The sequence below is a fragment of the Ranitomeya variabilis genome, chromosome 1, assembly GCF_051348905.1.
Source record: "Ranitomeya variabilis isolate aRanVar5 chromosome 1, aRanVar5.hap1, whole genome shotgun sequence".
In the NCBI taxonomy this organism is placed as follows: Eukaryota; Metazoa; Chordata; class Amphibia; order Anura; family Dendrobatidae; genus Ranitomeya; species Ranitomeya variabilis.
In genome coordinates, this window is record NC_135232.1 from 402,091,866 (window position 1) to 402,110,611 (window position 18,746).

Consider the following 18,746-nt stretch of genomic DNA (forward strand, 5'->3'; position numbering starts at 1 on the left):
ACACAGCCAGAATAAAGTCCTTTAATTGAAATAAGCACACTGACACCTTTATTTGAATTAAAAAAGCAGTTATACTCACCTTTTTATGACTAATCTATTGAAGTCCATGTCCCCTGTAAAACAATAAAAATAATAAACAACCATATTCCTCACCTGTCCGAAGTGAAGATAATCCTCAGAACCCCATATCACCTGTAAAAAAACAGAAAATAATAAACAACCATATTCTTCACCTGTCCGATGTGAAGATAATCCATATTTGTCCTAAGAAGATCCAAATTATTTGGATAGTGGTCACATCAGGGATGCAACCGCTATCCATGCCAGCTGACAGAAGTAATCAAGCTCCTGCAGTGTGCAACGCCGAGTTGAACTTCCTCACGCAGTGAGAAGTGCCATAAGATCAAAGGGGTTCATCCGCTATGAACTCTGGCGACCATTCTCATAGATGCTCAGGACAGCACACTGCAGGCCTCTCAGTGTGAGCTGGCTATCCAAGTCATCCGGATCTTCACGGGACAGATATGGATTATCTTCATGTCGGACAGGTTTGAAATATGGTTATTCTTTTCGGTCTGTTACAGTTGACATGGGCATCTGAGGATTATCTTCACTTCGGACGGGTGAGAATATGTTGTATGGTTGTTTGTTATTTGTATTCTTTAATAGGGGACATGGGCTTCAATTGATTAGGTGTAAAGGGGAGTATAACTGCTTTTTTTATTTCAAATAAAGGAGTCTGTGTCATATTTCAATTAAATAACTTTATTCTGGCTGTTTTTTTTGTGTTACACTCTATCTATGGGGTTAGTAATTGGGGTGTCTTATAGATGCCTCTCCATTACTAACCTCTGAGCTTGAAGTCAGTGGCCATAAAACAGCCGACATCAATGTCAAACCTATTACCCACTTGACATCACACCATGGGGTTAGTAGTTGGGGTGTCTTATAGATGCCTCTCCATTACTAACCTCTGGGCTTGAAGTCAGCAGCCATAAATAGCTGACATCAACGTCAAACCTATTACCCCACTTAACATCGCACCAGGGTAAGTGGGAAGAGCTGGGCAAAATGCAAGAATTGGTGCATCTAATATATGCGCCTTTTCTGGGATGACTATGGGATGCCATGTTTAGGCTAGTGGGGGCGAATATCCATGGCCCCTTACCAGTCTGAGAATACCAGACCCTGGCTGGTTTAGCTTGGCTAGTTGTCAAAAATGCCATTTTTTAAAATTTATTTAAATAATGTATAAAAAAAATACGTGGGCCCCCCATATTCTTGATAACTAGCTATGATAAAGCCGACAGCTGAGGGTTGCAGCCCACAGCTGTCGATTTTGCCTGTGTTGGTTATCAAAAATAGAAGAGACCCCATGTAGTTTTTTTCTCATTTATTTATTGCATAGGCTGATGAATCCTCCCATCAGCGGCACTCTTGCTGTTATCAGCAACAGAAGGCATACGCTGATGAAAGTAGTACTCTCATCAGCCAACGCCTGTGAACAGCGGTAACCTTTTTCCTGCCGGACACAGTTGACAGCGTGAGCCAGCAGATGACAGCTTGGGAACTGCAACTCTCTGACCGGTAATGATCTTACCGCCGTTCAGAGCCCGTATTTGCCGCACTGTCAAGTCCTCAATTCATCTGAATGGGATCCGCTACTGTTCTCGTACCAGAACCAAACTTTTTTTTTACATGTTCTGCCGGACCTGAACGTCCACGGTTTCGCCCATCACTAGAAGAGAGCGTTACAGACTATGTAATATTGTACTGCACTTTAGAGAGACACTAGACAGGCAATGAGTGTATATATGCAGGCATTTTACAATTAAACCCCTTAACTATTTATGACGTGCTATGTCAGTCATAAGTCGTCTCCTTGCCTCTGATGCGAGCTCACACGATCAGCGCACATTTTTCCCAGCGGATGATGGTTGTGTTATTCATCCATCATTTGCCTCTTAACAAACGGAGCAAAGCAAGCAAAGCCTAATAAATGTTACTCTCAATTTGTGACAGCACGCTGTTCTAACCACTCATTGGCACACCATATAGGACACCAATAGATTGTCATACTGAAGACCCCTGTGTCTGTCATAATGGTACTCCTGTGAAAACTTGTGGCTGGCATTCATAGGAGACCGTGATTTTTGCTATATGCACCAATGCTGTGGCATTACTGTCTATAGCACAAGTGGTCAGATGATCGCAAGTTCATGTCCCCTATGGGGACTAACAAATACAGTGAGTAATAGAAAAAATATGTTTTAAAAATATGAAAAAAAAAGTTCAATTATCCCCACTGTTCCCCTATTAAAAATGAAGAAAAAAAAAGAAAACAAAGCAAAAACACATTTTTGGAATCGCTGAGCTCACAAGTCTGATTTATCAAAATATAAAATAAATCAATCAAATCGGTAAACAGCGTAATGAAAAATCAGAATAAAAAAGCTAAAACTATTATTTTTTTGGCCACCGCAACAGAAAAAAATGTAATAACAATGATCAAAACATCATATCTACCCCAATGTGATAGCAATAGGAACATCGACTTGGGGCTCAAAAAAAGAAGTCCTCACACAGGTCCTGAAAATTTAAAACATTACAGATCTCAGAAAGTCGCAACACAAAAGTCGCTATTACTTTTTATTTTTCAGAAATTTAGAAATTTCTGAATTTTTCTCATTGCTTAAATAAAACAAAAACTATACATGTTGGTATTTGCGTAATAGTACTAACCTGGAGAATCATATTGCCAGGTCAGTTTTACAGTAAAATGAACGCTGCAAAACAAAAAACGGGCACTTTTTTTGCTTTTTCGCCACACTTGAAATTTTTTTCCCCCGCTTTCCATTACATCATATGATACAATCGATGGTGTAATTCAAAAGTACAACTCATCCAGCAAAAACCAAGCATTACATGGCTAGATCGACAGAAAAATAAAAAAAGTTATGGATCTTGGAATAAGAGGAGGAACAAACGAAAGAAAAAAAAAAAACAAAGAAAAAAATGTACACATACCAACATACCACAGGTAAAAAAGTTCTTTGGCAATTCATGTTAATTTATTTATTTATTTATTTTTTAAGATACAATGGTCTGAAAAGACTATTGTATGCTAAAAGTGTTGTGAACTAGGGACTTCTATATGCGTAAGAATTATATCCTATAGAATTACTAAATAACCAAGAAATATTCCACAGCAAAACCGAAAAATTATTTATTGACAAAACTATTAATAGTCACATTAACATATGCAAGCCACAAAAAGGCCTTTGGTTAAAGTACAAATAGCGATCAACCAAAATATTCTGTATAGTCAAAACATGTGAAATACTCATGTAGATCACATTACTGCTAAGTCTGTGTACACTGTATACGAATTCTAGAAGTACATCACTACAGTACTTTAGCAAAGAGTGCTGATCTCTGCTTTGGTGCAGCCCCATTTGCAACAAATGCCTGCCACTCCTATAGACAGTTCCCTCCTCCTTCTGGAGGTATTAATCCACGGAAAGCCATCGGAACCTGCACTGTTTTCTAATTCACTGGTGTCGTCCACCTGCCTTATATATTCACTGAAATCGTCTACTGGTGTGTAACTGTAATCATCATAGGAATGAAAAGTATTCTTCAGTGGCTGCTGTTTTAATGGTATATTTGGCTTTAGAAGCTGTTCCAGGTGAGATCCAAAAAGTGACTGCATCTTTAACTGATGTAGTTCTTGGTTTGCTGAGTCCTGTAAAGTATCTTAAGAAACAAATGAAAAAAAAGACGCAATTAAAATTACAGCAGAACAATCAAAGCAATTTAGTCAAATCACCTTTTACATATAAAATCACAAATTCCTAAAAAATACTGATTTGACATGAATGATAATGAGCTATAATAACAATGATTTAATAAGTAAAATAATGGTAATAATGATCTTGACACAAGAATTATCCTTTGGGTTAATTTAGAAACTAGTTAAAGTGATATTCCCCCAAAAAAACAAGTTATAGGACTGCCAGAAATAGCGAACAGCAGCGATCAGCACCATAGACAATGAATGGAGCAGAGATTGGGCATGCACACCTCTGCTTCTTTCAAGAATAAGCTCCAATGCCCCATTCCTTCAAATACTATAAGCATGTGTAGGGAGAAAAGTTGATAGCTTGAATGGCGAGGGGCGGTCAAACCAAATATTGATTTGATTTAGATTTCCCTGTTGTTCATTCACTTTGCATTTTGTTAATTGATAAAATCAAGCTATTAAAGGGGTATTCTCAAGTTGTCTCTTGAGTAGCTTAGAGCTATGCAGTCTCCTTACTTCCCGGTTTCTGTCAGAACGGGCAATTCTCCTTGAGTGACAGATCTTAAAGGGACTCTGTCCCCTCAAATTGGCGGGATATTTAAATGACTTTTTACCTGTCCGATGGGCGGGGTTTCATCTTCATTTCTCCACCCCGTCCGTCCCTGTTGTCCGCAATATGCTAGTGAATTAGAGTACTTGTCCTCCATAGTTGGCGCCTGCGCAATGCAATCTTCGGTCGCACACGCACAGTATGCTTTGCTCAACTGCGGGCAAAGCCGAAAAACATTACTGCGCATGAGCCTGCGCACTATGTCCTGGAAGTATTTCGCTGTGTTGTGGGACATAGTGTGCGGGTGCATGCGCAGTAATGCTTTTCGTCTTTGCCCGCAGTTGGGCAAAGCATAGTGCGCGTTCGAAGATTGCATTGCGCATGCGCCAACTATGGAGCACAAGTACTCTAATTCACTAACATATTGTGTACAACAGGGATGGACGGGGTGGAGAAATAAAGATGAAAAGCCACCCATCAGACAGGTAAAAAGTCATTTAAATATCCCGCCAATTTGAGGTGACAGAGTCCCTGTAAGTATTAGGCCGGCGTCACACTGGCGTGTTTTACAGACGTATGAGAGGCGCAGAAAATACGGATTGCATACGGTACCATGATTCTCTATGGCCCTGCTCCTATCTGCCGTATTTTACTGATCCGTATTATACGGTCTTGAACGGCCGTACAAAATCGCAGCATGCCGAGTTTGTCAGCGTATTGCGCAAAAAATCCGCCAATGAAAGTCTATGGGGGCGAGAAAATTACGGATTACACACGGACCATGCGTGTGGCTTGCGAGAAATACGCAGCGGTGTTCTCTAGAAAAGCCGGCAATTCAGTGCGGTGTACAGTAAAATCACACTGACAGAATAGAATAGAATAGGTAGAATAAATGTGTACACATAGAATAGGTATATATATATATATATATATATATATATATATATATATATATATATATGTCAGTGAGACACATATATATATATATATATTTATATTTAATTCAGCGCAAGATAGCATAAAAGCCGGTAATTCAATTGCCAGCTTTTGCTCTCTCCTTCACAAACCCGACAGGATATGAGACATGGTTTACATACAGTAAACCATCTCATATCCCTTTTTTTCTTACATATTCCTCTTTAGTAATGTAACAAGTGTCTGTGTGTAAAATTATGAAGCTCTAGCTATTAAATTAAAGGGTTAAATCCCGGAAAAAATTGGCGTAGACTCCCACGCAATTTTCTCAGCCAGAGTGGGAAAGACAGTGACTGAGGGCAGATATTAATAGCCTAGGGAGGTACCATGGTGACATGCCCAGTCACGTAGTATATTACGCAGCCCACGTAGTATATTGCCCAGCCACGTACTATATTGCGCAGCCCACATAGTATATTGCCCAGTCACATAGTATATTGCCCAGTCACATAGTATATTGCCCAGTCATGTAGTATATTGCCCAGTCATGTAGTATATTGCCCAGGCACATAATATATTGCCCAGTCACAATATTGACCAGTCACGTAGTATATTTCCCAGCCACGTAGTATATTGCCCAGTCACGTAGTATATTGCCCAGCCACATAGTATATTGCCCAGTCACGTAGTATACAGCACAGAGCCACGTACTATACTGCCCAGTCACGTAGTATATTGGCCAGTCACGTAGTATATTGGCCAGTCACGTAGTATATTGGCCAGTCACGTAGTATATTGGCCAGTCACGTAGTATATTGGCCAGTCACGTAGTATGCACCATATCCCTGTTAAAAAAAAGAATTAAAATAAAAAATAGTTACATACTCACCTTCTGGAGCTTCCGGATCGAAGCGTCCGGTTACCGATGCTCCTCGCGCGCTCCGGTCTGAAGATTGCATTGCGGTCTCGCGAGATGATGACGTAGCGTTCTCGCGAGACCGTACGTCATCATCTCGCGAGACCGCACTACATGCAGCGGTCACCGGGGCGTCGCGAGGAGCATCGGTAACCGGACGCTTTGATCCGGGGGGGCCACCGGAGGGTGAGTATGTAACTATTTTTTATTATTTTTAACATTACATATTTGTACTATTTATGCTGCATAGGCAGCATCAATAGTAAAAAGTTGGTCACACAGGGTTAGTAGCAGCGTTAACCGAGTGCGTTACACCGCGGTCAACGCTGCCATTAACCCTGTGTGAGCGCTGACCGGAGGGGAGTACGGAGCGGGCGCTGTGACCGGAGGGGAGTACGTAGCGGGCGCTGTGACCGGAGGGGAGTACGTAGCGGGCGCTGTGACCGGAGGGGAGTACGTAGCGGGCGCTGTGACCGGAGGGGAGTACGTAGCGGGCGCTGTGACCGGAGGGGAGTACGGAGTTGGGCGCTGTGACCGGAGGGGAGTACGGAGCGGGCGCTGTGACCGGAGGGGAGTACGGGCGGGCGTTGTGACCGGAGGGGAGTACGGAGCGGGCACTGACTGCGGGGAGGAAGGAGCGGCCATTTTCTTCCGGACTGTGCCCGTCGCTGATTGGTCGAGGCTGTTTTTCCACGACCAATCAGCGACTTGGATTTCCATGACTGACAGAGCCCGCGACCAATGAATATCCGTGACAGACAGACAGACGGAAGTGACCCTTAGACAATTATATAATAGATATAGACTGTATATATGTTTTTAGGAATACTTTAGCCGATGGATCCATAATTTGTCCATTTTGCAAGCCTGCGCAAAAAAAAAATAATCGCCGTACGGAAGCCATACGGATGACACACGGATACATTTGTCCGTAAAAATCGCATCCTCGCATTGAATACGGAACAGTGTTTTGTGAAAATTACTGTGTATTACGGCCGTAAATACGGACCGTATTTCCCTACGCTGAGTGTGACGCCGGCCTTAGTATACGATAAATGTCAGCCCAAGTTCTGCAGTAACACATTCAGCTATCAGTGGTTTGTTCTAGCGTATACACGGTTATCACTATATTTACATATAGACATAGCAGGGCAGCTCTGTACCTTAAGAGCCATGATGCTAGCTGTTGGGGATTGGGACTCTACAGGATTGTTAAGAGCAAGACTTATAACAGCAGCTTGTCAGTAGCTGAGAGGGGAGGAGGAGGATGGTGAGCAGCTAACTGCTGTATAAAAATCAATGGGCTGAAGAGAGCTGTCTGGCATGTTTAGTGCTTAAACATGGCTGCTGCTATAGCAGATTGGTGGGGTTGCCAAAGTCGAATTCTGCATTTTACATATGTAGTGAAATAATCTATGGCCGGTCGGTACCAAGTTGCCTGTATGCTTAGAAATTCTTTACAGGCAATTAACTTTTGCGTTGTTTTCTATGAGCTTTTATTTTGTGGTGATTAGATAAAGTAATGACCATACTTCCATTCTTGTTTGCTTGAGCATCTCAGAGTTTACACAGTGATTTTCTTTCATTCCCATTTAAGATGTTTTGTATAAATATTTATTTATCTTATTGGAAAATGATATGACTTTTTTGACTGGCTCTAAAACAAGCACGTCTGTTAGGGAGGAAATAATAGCATGTCCCTCTAAGATTTACATAAACTCTAAAAATAAATTTGACAGCATGTAAAATAAAGGGTACATTAATGACACTGATACATACAAACACAATGGGACCGATTCATTTAGACTGGTACAGTATAGCTTTATGTACTGCGACCACATTATTTTATACTGAAGGACCATCCTCTATGTACTATGATTATGAAATACGACAAATGGTCTTTCATGCTACTGTATTACAGTAAAGTGCTACCTTTTATCACCTGTTGCTACCTGGAAACTGTCAACGAGCAGGCTAGTTATTATTGATCCATGCTTTTATGGCTGTATTTTTGTTTCAAATATGTCAACACCTAAACATTTAAATATTCTGAGTCACATCTAAATATCTAAATCTGGGTCATCTTGTGGAAGTAAGTCTACAGTGACTATTGAATTGTGTGTTCTGAGGCAACAGAATGCTGGGGAAATGCTCTGAAGGTGCAGTAATCTATATTACTTATCAGTACAGGCCTGGGCACTATCACAGAAAAACTACAAATCCAATATATCCAACCAAGTGACCCGTCACTGCACTACACACTATAAAGAAATCTATAGATAAAATATATTAGATAATGTCTGTTCATAGAAGGGGACATGGCAGAGAAAACCTAAAATTTGCAAACATTCTACATGATACTTTCCTGAGTTCTATATGATTATAAAAGACATGTTATAATCATATGGAACCTTATATATGTATACTTTAGATTTACTTACGGTACTTATCTGGATCTGACACTTCTCAAAAACCAAGAGCTTTGGTCCTGGTCTTGAATCTTTTGACCTATTTTGTCTGTTTTCCTCCTTTTGAAATTACATACGTCATCTTTTAAATGCTGTGAAATTGTAACTGTAAATTGGACATTGATGACAATTACTTATCGCTTTATGTATCCATGCACGTTCCACTTATCTGCACCCATCGGTGTTGTAGGAATGGACATTAAGTGGCGGCAATCATCACATAGGACCAGACGAACTGTACTGACTTTATATAGGGGGCTGTCGGGTTCCCTTGTTTTGATGGGAAGGATATCACAACGTGCTCGACTAATTTTTCTATCAAAGGCCACGTTCCCATGCTCAGTATTGTACATCAGTATTTGTAAGCCAAAACCAGGAATGAAACAATTAGAGGAAAAGTATAATAGAAACATATGCACCACTTCTGTATTTATCACCCACTCCTGGTTTTGGCTTACACATACTGAGGTAAAATACTGACCAATTACTGAGCGTGTGAATGTGGCTAGGAATAGGAAGAATCTGACAGCTGCTCGGATGTGAACATACTTTTAATTAAAAACCATGGTTTAAAAATCCCCTGACATACCAGACAAAATGACTGCTTCTTGTATCCCAATGTAACTTTTACCTCAGAGGCTGCGTACATGTGCGGCATGTAAGGCAGAGGTGTCAAAGTGCATTCCTCGAGGGCCGCCAACAGGTCATGTTTTCAGGATTTCCTTGTATTGCACAGGTGATAATTTAATCACCTGCACAGAATGATTCCAGCACCTTGTGGAATGCTAAGGAAATCCTGAAAACATGACCTGTTGGCGGCCCTCAAGGAATGCAGTTTGACACCTCTGATGTAAGGGACATTTCTGACAACTATCAGATAACTGGGCGCCATTTCTTTAGACATATAAAGGATTATAAACGACTCAAAGTTTTCTGAGACAAAATTTGCCCCATTTGTATAAGAATTCGTAAATATTTTTCCCCATCGTTCCAGGACTCTTATCTCAATGCACCATAATAAATGGAGACAAAAGTTCTGAGGAAACCTCAGTCCTACTCCACAGAGCCGCCACAGGGAGGACCTCACAGCAGTCTGGGAAGCACCTGCCACTTGTCTCCCCCTGCTCCTTCCCTACCCCCTGCCCGCTGTCTCCCCCTACCTCCAGTCTCCCCTGCTCCTTCCCTACCCCCTGCCCGCTGTCTTCCCCTACCTCCAGTCTCCCCTGCTCGCTGTCTTCCCCTGAACGCAGTCTCCTCCTACCTTCAGTCTCCCCCTACCTCCAGTCTCCCCAGCCCACTGTCTGTCTCCCCCTGACTGCATTCTCCCCACCTGCTGTCTGTCTCCCCTTGCCCATTGTCTCCCCCTGCCCGCATTCTCCCCTTCCCCGCTGTTTGTCTCCACCAGCCTGCTATCTCCCCCTGCCCGCTGTCTGTCTCCCTTGCCCATTCTCCCCTGCCCACTGTCTGTCTCCCCCTGCACGCAGTCTCCCCCTACCTCCAGTCTCCCCCTGCCCATTGTCTCCACCTGCCTGCTGTCTCCCCCTGCCCCCTGAACGCAGTCTCCCCTGCCTGCTGTCTTCCCTTGCCCATTGTCTCCCCCTGCCCCAGTCTACCCAGCCCGCTGTCTCCCCCTGCCCCAGTCTACCCAGCCCGCTGTCTCCCCCGGCCCCATCTCCCCCTGCCTGCTGTCTCCCCCTGCCCCCAGTCTCCCCAGCCCGCTGTCTCCCCCTGCCCCCAGTCTCCCCAGCCCACTGTCTCCCCCTGCCCCAGTCTACCCAGCCCGCTGTCTCCCCCTGCCCTCTGTCTCCCCCAGCCCGCTGTCTCCCCCGCCCGCTGTCTCCCCCTGCCCGCTGTCTCCCCCTGCCCCAGTCTACCCAGCCCGCTGTCTCCCCCTGCCCTGTCTCCCCCTGCCCTCTGTCTCCCCCTGCCTGCTGTCTCCCCCTGCCTGCTGTCTCCCCCTGCCCCCAGTCTCCCCAGCCCGCTGTCTCCCCCTGCCCCCAGTCTCCCCAGCCCGCTGTCTCCCCCTGCCCCCAGCCCGCTGTCTCCCCCTGCCCTCTGTCTCCCCAGCCCGCTGTCTCCCCCTGCCCTCTGTCTCCCCCTGCCCCAGTCTCCCCTGCCCGCTGTCTCCCCCTGCCCCCAGTCTCCCCAGCCCGCTGTCTCCCCCTGCCCCAGTCTGCTGTCTCCCCCTGCCCCAGTCTACCCAGCCCGCTGTCTCCCCCTGCCCTCTGTCTCCCCAGCCCGCTGTCTCCCCCTGCCCCAGTCTCCCCAGCCCGCTGTCTCCCCCTGCCGGCTGTCTCCCCCAGCCGGCTGTCTCCCCCTGCCCGCTGTCTCCCCCTGCCCGCTGTCTCCCCCTGCCCCAGTCTCCCCATCCCGCTGTCTCCCCCTGCCCTCTGTCTCCCCCTGCCCGCTGTCTCCCCCTGCCCTCTGTCTCCCCCTGCCCCAGTCTCCCCAGCCCGCTGTCTCCCCCTGCCGGCTGTCTCCCCCAGCCGGCTGTCTCCCCCTGCCCGCTGTCTCCCCCTGCCCGCTGTCTCCCCCTGCCCGCTGTCTCCCCCTGCCCCAGTCTCCCCATCCCGCTGTCTCCCCCTGCCCTCTGTCTCCCCCTGCCCGCTGTCTCCCCCTGCCCTCTGTCTCCCCCTGCCCCAGTCTCCCCAGCCCGCTGTCTCCCCCTGCCGGCTGTCTCCCCCAGCCGGCTGTCTCCCCCTGCCCGCTGTCTCCCCCTGCCCGCTGTCTCCCCCTGCCCGCTGTCTCCCCCTGCCTGCCGCCCGCAGCAGCCCCTCCATTCTCACCTGTACTTCGGTACCCAGGGCTCATCCCATCCTCCTGCTGCAGCCGCTTCCACCGGGACCCTCCACAGGCGAAGATGACCGCCCTGATAAACTCGCGGCCACATAACTTCACCCCGTACTCGGAAGCTGTAGCCGGACTCCTCTTTCCTCTCAGCTCTCCGGGCAGCGCAGACACGAGCATCAGCAGCGCTGCGAACAGCACCGAGCCCCTGAGGAGAAGCGCCATGTGTAGCCAGGTGAGGAGCACTGCTCTGCCGGACCGGACGACTCTTCCCGCCACACGGGAGCTTCAGGGGATCGCTGTTTCTTAATATTGGCAGAGCGGCCAAGTTCTCGTCACTGTTCCCTGCTCCAAGCTGCCCTATATATACCCCCAGACGGAGCGTGAGTCACCGTGCCCCCGCCTGCGTCCTCCATCACCTCACTACAGCCACTATCGCAGCAACTTTTCGCTATAGTCTCTCCTTGTTCTCTCCCTGTGTTTCTACAGAACTCCATGTACTAATATTTGGGTTGTAGTCACAGGAACAAGCAGGTTTTGACAAGAAATACTGTAAAGACATGAAAATGTAACAAACAGTCTATGCGCTCAGTGGTGGACATTTTAGTAACTGGCCGGATTCTAGCAGACAAAATGATTTATGTTGTGAGGAAAATTCAGAAGTTGTGTTTTATCAGCTTTAGTGATGGCTGCGTCCATCCATGTAATGATGCCGTAATGTTTTATCAGTGTTAGGCTGCCGTCACACTAGCAGTATTTGGTCAGTATTTTCCATCAGTATTTGTAAGCCCAAACCAGGAGTGGGTGATAAATACAGAAGTGGTGCATATGTTTCTGTTATACTTTTCCTCTAATTGTCCCACTCCTGGTTTTGGCTTACAAATACTGATGTAAAATACTGACCACATACTGCTAGTGTGATGGCAGTCTTAGGCTACTTTCACACTTGCGTCGGTACGGGGCCGTCACTATGTGTCGGCGTGACGTACCGACGCACGTTGTGAAAATTTGGCACAACGTGGGCAGCGGATGCAGTTTTTCAACGCATCCGCTGCCCATTCTAAAGTCTGGGGAGGAGGGGGCGGAGTTCCGGCCGCGACATACGAAAAAACGTTCCATTGAACGTTTTTTCGTGCCGACGGTCTGCCAAAACACGACGCATCCAGTGCACAACGGACGCGACGTATGGCCATACGTCGCGATCCATCGGCAATACAAGTCTATGGGCAAAAAACACATCTTGCGGGCACATTTGCAGGATCCGTTTTTTTCCCCAAAACGACGCATTGCGACGGACGTCACACGACGCAAGTGTGAAAGTAGCCTTAGGCTGCTTTCACACATCAGTTTTTTGCCATCAGTCACAATCCGTTGAATGTTGACAAAAATGGATCCGGCGCAGATTGTGAAAAACTGATGCAATGGATCCGTTTTTTCGACAGATCCGACTAGCTGATGCAGCTAATTAATTCCCAAAAAAATCGGAGCATGCTCCTGTCCCGCCTCATCCCTAACCTTTCCACGGTCTTCATCCCAACCCTAACGCACCTCTTCAACCTCTCACTCACAACAGGTGTCTTCCCCTCATCCTTCAAGCATGCCAAGATCACACCCATCCTCAAAAAGCCCTCCCTCGACTCATCCTCTGTGTCTAGCTATTGCCCGATATCTCTTCTCCCTTATGCCTCCAAATTACTGGAGCAACACGTCCATCTTGAACTGTCCTCCCACCTCTCCTCCTGCTCCCTCTTTGATCGGTTACAATCTGGCTTCCAACCCCATCACTCAACTGAAACTGCCCTAACTAAAGTTACCAACGACCTACTAACTGCCAGGAGCAAGCGACACTACTCGGTCCTCCTTCTCCTGGACCTGTCTTCTGCCTTCGACACTGGACCACTCCCTTCTGCTACAGATCCTCTCATCTCTTGGCTTCACAGACTTTACCCTATCCTGGATCTCATCATATCTGACAGACCGAACATTCAGTGTCTCCCTCCCCCATACCACCTCCTCACTTTGCCCCTTGTCAGTCGGTGTTCCTCAAGGCTCTGTTCTAGGACCCCTACTCTTCTCCATCTACACCTTCGGTCTTGGACAGCTCATAGAATCCCACAATATGCAGTATCATCTCTACGCCGATGACACACAGATCTACCTATCCGGACCTGACCTCACCTCCTTACCAAAATCCTGCACTGTCTGTCTGCTATGTCAGCCTTCTTTTCTGCTTGCTTTCTAAAACTGAACATGGACAAAACAGAATTCATCTTTCCCCTATCTCACTCTACCCCTCCACCAGACCTATCCATCAATGTCAATGGCTGCTCACTTTCCCCAGTCCCACACGCCCGGTGCCTCAGGGTGATCCTCGACTCTGCCCTCTCTTTTAAGCCACATATCCAATCCCTTGCCTCTTCCTGCCGTCTCAAACTCAAAAATATTTCCCAAATCCGCGCATTCCTTGACCACGACAGTGCATTCCCTTATCATCTCCCGTCTTGACTACTGCAATCTCCTACTCTCTGGACTCCCCTCTAGCACTCTGGCACCACTCCAATCCATCCTACACTCTGCCTACCGACTAATCTACCTGTCTCCCCGCTACTCCCCAGACTCTCCCCTATGCCAAGCCCTTCACTGGCTTCCTATCGCCCAGAGACTCCAGTTCAAAACCCTCACGATGACATACAAAGCCATCCACAACCTATCTCCTCCATACATCTGTGACATAGTCTCCCGGTACCTACCTACACGCAACCTCCGATCCTCTCAAGACCTCCTTCTCTACTCCCCTCTCATCTCTTCTTCCCACAACCGCATCCAAGACTTCTCCCATGCTTCCCCAGTACTCTGGAACTCTCTACCCCAACACATCAGACTCTCACCTACCATAGAAACCTTCAAAAAGAACCTGAAGACTCACCTCTTCCAACAAGCCTACAGCCTGCACTGACCCTGCTGCCTCCTCACCACTACCGAAGCTACTGCCTCACCAACACCGGAGCTCCTACAACCCTCAACCTATTGTCTCCATCTGCACCATCCTGTAGCATGTAAGCCCGTAAGGGCAGGGTCGTCACCCCTCTGTATCAGTCTGTAATTGTTAGTTTGCTTACTGTCAGTGATATCTGTAATTTGTATGTAACCCCTTCTCATGTACAGCACCATGGAATCAATGGTGCGATATAAATAAATAATAATAAAAAATAATAATAATAATACAAGTCTATGAGAAAAAAAACGGATCCGGCGGCAACTTTTGCCGGATCCGTTTTTTTCAGAATTCGCCAGATTGAGCCTGACTGCAAAAAACTAATATGTGAAAGCAGCCTTAGCTATGGCCGGCTTTAGTAATGTAATGACATACTTCATCAGTTTTAGTTGTGTAATGCCGTGAGGTATTTATCTTAGTTTTAGCAATGGCTGGTTCCAGTCATGTAATCAGGGCCAGGACAATGTATTTTGATACCCTAGGCAGATGAAGACAATGGCGCCCCACCACATGAACCCTCAGCCCCCATGTAAAGGAATGGATAAGAGACTAAGGCGACTGGACACCTAACACATCCCCCATGCCCCTCCAAAGGGTCAGGTAACAAGCTCGGATGACCACTTCCACTAGAATCGTTACCTGTTTCATACCAACAAATACAGTTTTCAACAAAACTGATCGTGGTTCTGGTGCCATATTCCTGTAGCGATATTGGTTCTGTTGGCATATTCATGTACTGATGGTGGTTACGGTCTCATATTCATGTAGTGATGGTGGTTCTGGTCTCATATTCATGTACTGACGGCAGTTATAGTGACACCTTCTTGTGATGGTTGTTCTGGTGCTGAATTAACCCCTTCACGACCAGAGGTATTTTCGTTTTTGCTTTTTCGTTTTTTGCTCCCTTTCTTCCCACAGTCATAACTTTTTTTTTATTTTTCGGTCAATATGGCCATGTGAGGTCCTGTTTTTTTGCGGGACGAGTTGTGCTTTTGAGCGGCACCATTGGTTTTAACATATCGTGGTCTGGAAAACAGGAAAAAAAATTCCAAGTGCGGTGAAATTGCAAAAAAAGTGCAATTCCGCAGTTGTTTTTTTTTTACCATGTTCACAAAATGCTAAAACTGACCTGCCATTATGATTCTCCAGGTCATTTTGAGTTCATAGACGCCAAACATGTATATGTTCTTTTTTAGTGATGTAAAAAAATCCAAAGTTTGTTAAAAAAAAAAGCCACCATTTTCCGATAGCGTCTCCATTTCTCGTGGTCTGGCCCTCAGTGAAGGCTTGCATTTTTTGTGCACCAATCTGAAGTTTTTATTGATACTATTTTGGTGTAGATGTAGCGGCGACCAAAAAAACGTAATTCTGACGTTTTAAATTTTTTTCTCGTTACACCGTTTAGCGATCAGGTTAATTCTTTGTTTTAAATTGATAGATTAGGCGATTCTGAACGCAGCGATACCAAATCTGTGTACATTTGTTTTTTTTATTGTTTTATTTTGAATGGGGCGAATGGGGGAGTTAATTTGAACTTTTATATTTTTTTAATATTTTTTTTATTTTTTTTTTACTTTTTGCATGCTTCAATAGTATTCATGGGAGACTAGAAGCTGCACTACTTTGATCTCGTCTGCTGCACACAGGCGATGAACAGATCGCCTGTGTGTGGCAGAAATGCTCACTTGCTATGAGCGCCAACCAGATTCTTGGTTGAGGAATGTACGGATCCAGGAAATATTTTTGAGTTGAAGTCGGCAGGAAGTGGAAAGGGTTTGGATATGTGGTTTGAAGGAGAGATCAGTGTCAAGGATTACACCGAGGCAGTGATCTTGTGGGACTGGGGAGAGTGGGCAGCCATTTACTTTAATGGATAGGTCTGTTGGGGCAGTCAAGTGAGATGGGGGAAAGATGATGAATTCTGTTTTGTCCATGTTAAGTTTTAGAAATCTAGCAGAGAAGAAGGATGAAATAGCAGACACACATTGTGGGATTCTGGTTAGCAGGGTGGTGATATCTGGTCCCGAGTTGTAGATCTGTGTGTCGTCGTCATAGAGATGATACTGAAAGCCATGAGATTCTATGAGCTGTCCCAGGCCAAAGGTGTAGATGGAGAAGAGCAGGGGCCCTAGAACTGAACCTTGCGGGACACCGACAGATAGGGGGCGCGGTGAGGAGGTGATGTGTGAGTGGGAGACGCTGAATGTCCGGTCTGTTAGGTATGACAAAATCCAAGATAGGGCCAAATCAGTGATGCCAAGAGATGAGAGTGTCTGTAGTAATAGGGAATGGTCCACTGTGTCAAAGGCAGAGGACAGGTCCAGGAGGAGGAGGACAGAGTAGTGTCACTTGGCCTTGGCGGTTAATAGGTCATTTGGTGACCTAAGTTAAGGCAGTTTCAGTGGAGTGGTGTGACTGGAAGCCAGATTGTAAGCTGTCGAAGAGGCAGCAAGAAGAGAGGTGGGAGGACAGTTCAAGATGGACGTGTTGTTCCCTTAGTTTTGAGGCATAGGGGAGAAGTGATATAGGGCGATAGCTAGATACAGATGATGGGTCAAGAGAGGGCTTTTTGAGGATAGGTGTAATTGAGGCATGTTTAAAGCTTGAGGGGAAGACACCAGTTGTGAGTGATAGGTTGAAGAGATGGGTTAGGGTTGGGATGAAGACTGTGGTGAGGTTTGGGATGAAGTGGGATGGGATTGGGTCAAGTGCACAGGTGGTGAGAAGCGATCTTGTGAGTAGAGTGGAGAGTCGATCTTCTGTAATGGTGGAGAAGTTGGTTTTGGAGGAGGCGGGCTGGGCAGTTAGGAGAAAGGGCTCTTTGAGTTGTTGACCAAAACTGTCTGTGATGTTATTAATCTTCTTCTTGAAAAATGAGGCAAAGTCTTCAGCTGAGATGAGTGGGGAGGGAGGAGGTGCTGGGGGCGGAGAAGAGAATTGAAAGTGTTGAATAACTGTTTAGGGTTGTGAGACAGGGAGGATATGAGAGATGAGAAGTAGGTTTGTTTTGCTGCAGCGAGGGAAGCTTTGAAAGTAGTGTGGGATCTTTTCCATCTCCGCTCAGCAGCCCTGGAAGCTCGCCTCAGTTCTTTGGTCAGGCTGGTTTGACAGGGCTGTCTGTTGATTTTACGAGCTTTGGTATGTGTGAGAAGGGCAACCGATTCCAGAGCTACAGCTATTGTGGTGTTATACAAAGCGGCAGCGGCATCCACATTGTGTAGCGAACTTATGCCTGTAAGAGGGAGAAGGGATTCAGACAGTGAGTGTAGATTGAGGTGTTTAAGATTTCTGCGAGGGTGTGTGAGTTTGTGGGGTGGTTATTGTGGACAAGGAGTGGAGAGGGAAGAGAATGTGAGTAGGTTGTGGTCCGAAAGAGGGAGAGGTGAGTTAGAGAGGTTAGGTAGGGGGCAGAGGCGGGTGAAGATGAGGTCCAATGTGTGGCCATCTTTGTGAGTGGCTGTAGAAGACCATTGAGCGAGGCCGAAGGAGGAAGTGAGAGATAGAAGTTTAGTGGCAGCTGAGAGGGAAGTGTCAATGGGAATGTTGAAGTCGTCCATGATGATAGTGGGGATGTCTGTGGAAAGGAAATGAAGTAGCCAGGTGGTGTAGTGGTCAAATAATTATATAGTATGATGGTCCCCACAGCACCCTACAAAGTATTATGGCCCCCCAGTCACAATACACTATAATGGCCACACAGCCCCTTATATGCAATATAGTATACCCCACAGCACCCCACACAGTATGATATCCATCACAGTCACCCAATAAACAGTATAATGTCCCATACAGCCCCCTATACAGTATGGTCACCCTTTTGTAATGTCCTCACAGCTGTCATGCTGCAGCTATACAGGTAACTGCAACTTCCACTAGATGGCAATAGAGTTAAAGGATAGTAACAAGTCTGCAAGAGCAGACCTGCCTGCTGCAGCGAAGCTACCACCATGCGGCAGCAGAATAGTCAAACCGGCCGGATTACCAGTTGCTTATTGGTCCTTCACGGATGTCTTTCACAAGAGGGAGGCGGAGAGTCTTCCCCTGCATCGGCCATATGACTGCCCGATAAAACTCATTCCTGGCTCTACTCCTCCCAGGGGTAGAATCTATCCGCTCTCTCCAGTTGAGTTGCAAGCCATGTCGGAGTATATTAAGGAGAATCTAGTCAAAGGCTTTATCTGAAAGTCCTCTTCTCCTGCAGGCGCTGGATTCCTTTTTGTCAAAAAGAAAGACGGCTCACTTCGTCCTTGCATTGACTACAAAGGGCTCAATGAAATTACCATCAAGAACAAGTACCCACTGCCGCTCATCCC

General features: G+C 46.1%; 1 protein-coding gene across 1 annotated transcript; it reads right to left on the bottom strand.

Annotated features, from left to right (window-relative positions):
• Positions 1-3,210: 3,210 nt before the first annotated feature.
• LOC143803268 (relaxin-3-like) lies at positions 3,211-11,809 on the bottom strand. Its single transcript, XM_077281485.1, has 2 exons — positions 11,438-11,809; positions 3,211-3,756 (listed from the first exon to the last, which is right to left on the bottom strand). Exons 1-2 carry the CDS (start codon positions 11,661-11,663, stop codon positions 3,416-3,418), a joined length of 567 nt encoding a protein of 188 aa, XP_077137600.1. The 5' UTR covers positions 11,664-11,809; the 3' UTR covers positions 3,211-3,415.
• Positions 11,810-18,746: the final 6,937 nt, after the last annotated feature.